At 51.7% G+C, this 3,755-nt stretch overlaps 1 protein-coding gene across 10 annotated transcripts in view; it reads left to right on the top strand.

Moving 5' to 3' along the window:
- LOC113203027 (tyrosine-protein kinase Abl) overlaps window positions 1-3,755 on the top strand; it is a 73,477-nt gene that overhangs the window by 45,613 nt on the left and 24,109 nt on the right. For 5 of the 10 annotated variants that reach the window (XM_052265408.1, XM_052265404.1, XM_052265403.1 and 2 more), the window contains exon 1: window positions 2,701-2,990. The exons of 4 other annotated variants lie outside the window; for them this stretch is intronic. In XM_052265408.1, coding sequence (XP_052121368.1) covers window positions 2,955-2,990 — 36 coding nt within the window. In that variant the 5' untranslated portion in view covers window positions 2,701-2,954. Of the gene's footprint in view, window positions 1-2,700; window positions 2,991-3,755 lie in introns of those variants that run through there. One more of the 10 variants, XM_052265406.1, reaches the window with a different exon arrangement.

Below are 3,755 nucleotides of genomic sequence, written 5' to 3'. Positions count from 1 at the left end.
GAGAGAGAGAGAGAGAGAGAGAGAGAGAGAGAGAGAGCGCGAAGGGGAGGAGGCTGTTGTTCAGTGGCCGCCAGCCGCAAATGGCGTTGTAGTCCAGTCAACGAAGATTTTTACCCAAAACAAATTGAACCAAAACGTTTTTTTGCAGAATCTGGTAGAATGGCTCCGTATGAACACGGTGAATTTTAGTTTACCGCGAAATTCGATCGGGAACCCCCTTTTTTTGAACACGAAGGGCGTAAGTGCACTTCTCCGGTTTTCCGCTCATATCGCCGGTTGTTTTTGGCTTAGAGAGCTGGGACAGGGCTTGAAATGTGCGGGAGAGACCACAGAACAATATGTATACCCGCCCTTATTGATAAGTTTTCAAACAGCTACACTGTTAACGTTTTTTCAAAATGTCTGAAAAAAGTTGTGTAAAAACAAATTTTTTTCTCTGTGATCCCGCAAGAAATGTGGAAAATGGTTCGACTAAATGTTGTAGCGTGGTCTTTTAGCTTTCAAACGCTGTGTCGGTCATCTTCCTACCTCGATTAGTCTCCGAACAGCGCGACCTAGAGTGCGCGCCGGGCGAAACGGCCCGCGCGGCCCCATAAGAAAAGCATGGGCCCGGCGGACCGGCCGCCGGACGAAAAATGAAGGTGAAAAGTGAAAGGTGTCCGATTGCGCTGAAATTTACACCACTTAGTAGTACCATAGAGCCGCACGTTATACATTTTTTTCAACTCTCTGCGAATTTTTTTGTGCGAGTTATGGACAAAAAACCGGTTTTGCGACTTGCGACTGTTCAATGTGCCGCAATTATGGTTCAAACTGGGTAAACAAAAATTTCACCCCCCCTACCCCCTGTAGGAAGGTCCACGTCACAACAAGGAAGTGTTCGTTATCAATTTTCTCCCAAAACGAACGCTCTGAATTTTTTTTCCCGTGATTTCCAGAGTACAACAGCTATGTGCATTTTTAAATAAATGGTCCCTAGCGGAACAGACGCGCACGAGCAAAGAAAGGAACTACATCAAAAACTTCGGCAAAACCTCACCTATCCGTCGCTGTTCCCGGCTCCGCTGTCCGTTGAACGGTTACCGAGCAGCAGCGTTAAATGTTCAGACGTGCAACGCGCCGCGGTGCCGAGTTCCAATGCTGCGCTGCCGGGCTGGAGCGGCTCGCCGCGCGGCTCCGGCGGCCGGGCAGGCGCATCTGTCTCTCTCGCACTCACTGGCGCAGCATTGGAACTCGGCACCGCGGCGCGTTGCACGTCTGAACATTTAACGCTGCTGCTCGGTAACCGTTCAACGGACAGCGGAGCCGGGAACAGCGACGGATAGGTGAGGTTATGCCGAAGTTTTTGATGTAGTTTCTTTCTTTGCTCGTGCGCGTCTGTTCCGCTAGGGACCATTTATTTAAAAATGCACATAGGTGTTGTACTCTGGAAATCACGGGAAAAAAAATTCAGAGCGTTCGTTTTGGGAGAAAATTGATAACGAACACTTCCTTGTTGTGACGTGGACCTTCCTACAGGGGGTAGGGGGGGTGAAATTTTTGTTTACCCAGTTTGAACCATAATTGCGGCACATTGAACAGTCGCAAGTCGCAAAACCGGTTTTTTGTCCATAACTCGCACAAAAAAATTCGCAGAGAGTTGAAAAAAATGTATAACGTGCGGCTCTATGGTACTACTAAGTGGTGTAAATTTCAGCGCAATCGGACACCTTTCACTTTTCACCTTCATTTTTCGTCCGGCGGCCGGTCCGCCGGGCCCATGCATTTCTTATGGGGCCGCGCGGGCCGTTTCGCCCGGCGCGCACTCTAGGTCGCGCTGTTCGGAGACTAATCGAGGTAGGAAGATGACCGACACAGCGTTTGAAAGCTAAAAGACCACGCTACAACATTTAGTCGAACCATTTTCCACATTTCTTGCGGGATCACAGAGAAAAAAATTTGTTTTTACACAACTTTTTTCAGACATTTTGAAAAAACGTTAACAGTGTAGCTGTTTGAAAACTTATCAATAAGGGCGGGTAAACATATTGTTCTGTGGTCTCTCCCGCACATTTCAAGCCCCGTCCCAGCTCTCTAAGCCAAAAACAACCGGCGATATGAGCGGAAAACCGGAGAAGTGCACTTACGCCCTTCGTGTTCAAAAAAAGGGGGTTCCCGATCGAATTTCGCGGTAAACTAAAATTCACCGTGTTCATACGGAGCCATTCTACCAGATTCTGCAAAAAAACGTTTTGGTTCAATTTGTTTTGGGTTCATACGGGTTTTTGCCTTCGTTGACTGGACTATTGCACCTCTATGCCACGACCATCCTTCTCGATCTAGCGGAGGGGGAGCAGCGTCGCTGTGGGGGATATGCCATGTGTGGGCGGACACGAAGCCCGAGGGGGTCCCTCTGCAGCACACAGCACACACTCACACATGCTCACTGCACTGCTCACACATGGGGCAAATGCATCGCGCTGCAGCTCGGCTGCATCGGCTGCTGCTGCTGCATGAGCATGAGGAGGAGGGGGAGGGAGAGAGAAAGTTAATTGTCGTGGCCGCCCGCCTCCCGTCCAACCGCCTCCTCCCCTCCGCTCCCTCCACTCCTCCCGCTCCCCTCTCCCGCCCCCTCCCCGGCCGGTCCGCTCAGCTGGTTGCTGTAAACACGCTGCTGCTCCGACCGGCCCGCCCGACCGCCGACCGTCTCTTCGTTTCGTTTCGTTCGTCAGTCAGTCGGGAGTCGGCACTCTGAGCGCACGCGCGTGTGTGTGTGTGAGAGTGGGAGACGTTCGGGTCGGTTTCGTGTGCTCGCGATCTGTCATACAAAAGTTCACCAGCTTCCCCCTAACTGGCTGGTGAAGTCGGTCGAGTGCGCGCGCGTGTGTGTTTGTGTTTGAAGTGGAGTAGTGAGTGAATATTACCCGGTTGGTGTTTTTGATGATGCCGTTTTGTGGTGAAGTGATGGTTACACGATGTGGATGAGCTGGTGCGACACGGGCAGCAGCAAGGTGCAGCAGCAACGCGCCGACTTGGATTGACGGAGCGGAGGAGGCTGTGGATGGTTTGTCGTGCTGGTGATCCGGTATGGTGCACTGTACACACGGTGTAGTGAGTCGTGGTGAACAAGCAGTCGTGGTTTGGCTGGTGATATTTCGTGGTGACAAACACTCGTGGTGACTAAGTCTCGCTCGCGGGCTCCTCCCCGTCCTTGTATCGTGTGATAATGGTGATTGACTCACTTCCTGGAGATAGCCGTTGAGATAAGTGTGCGAGCATTGTCTACGTGGGCCTGGCCAGGGGCCGGCCTTCTCACCTGTTAGAGCCTCCGTGCGGACGCGTCCTGGCCGGCCCCAGCTGAGCCAGGTTTGTGGGGGTGACTCGTCGACAGGAAAATATAGAACATCTCTGCTGTGTGTCTGAAGAAAGAGACGTCATCTGCTGTAGATGCACTATCAGTTTTAGAAATGCTGATAGTGCCTGATCGACAGCCAGTTTGTGATAATTTTTTTGGCAGGGCTGTCAAACTGTGAGAGGACAAACTCTGCTCAGAGAGCGGGTAAAAGGATGAAGAGATGGAGAGCGGGGAGAAGCAGAGGGAGAGAGGAAACACCAGTCCTGTAAACTTGGACATCTCGTCTTCCCAGAAAGTACGCCCAGTTCGCCCGGCCGGCCGGCCAAATGATGCTGGTCAGCGGCTCGCCAATTGCTCGTCGCTGTTGGGTTTTAAAAAAGGCGAGGCGAGCAGTCGCTCTTTTTGGACTTCGCAGAATCCG

The sequence above is a fragment of the Frankliniella occidentalis genome, unplaced genomic scaffold (genome assembly GCF_000697945.3).
Source record: "Frankliniella occidentalis isolate FOCC.00 unplaced genomic scaffold, Focc_3.1 Scaffold26, whole genome shotgun sequence".
Lineage (NCBI taxonomy): Eukaryota > Metazoa > Arthropoda > Insecta > Thysanoptera > Thripidae > Frankliniella > Frankliniella occidentalis.
This window is presented reverse-complemented; position numbering and strand designations above follow the sequence as displayed.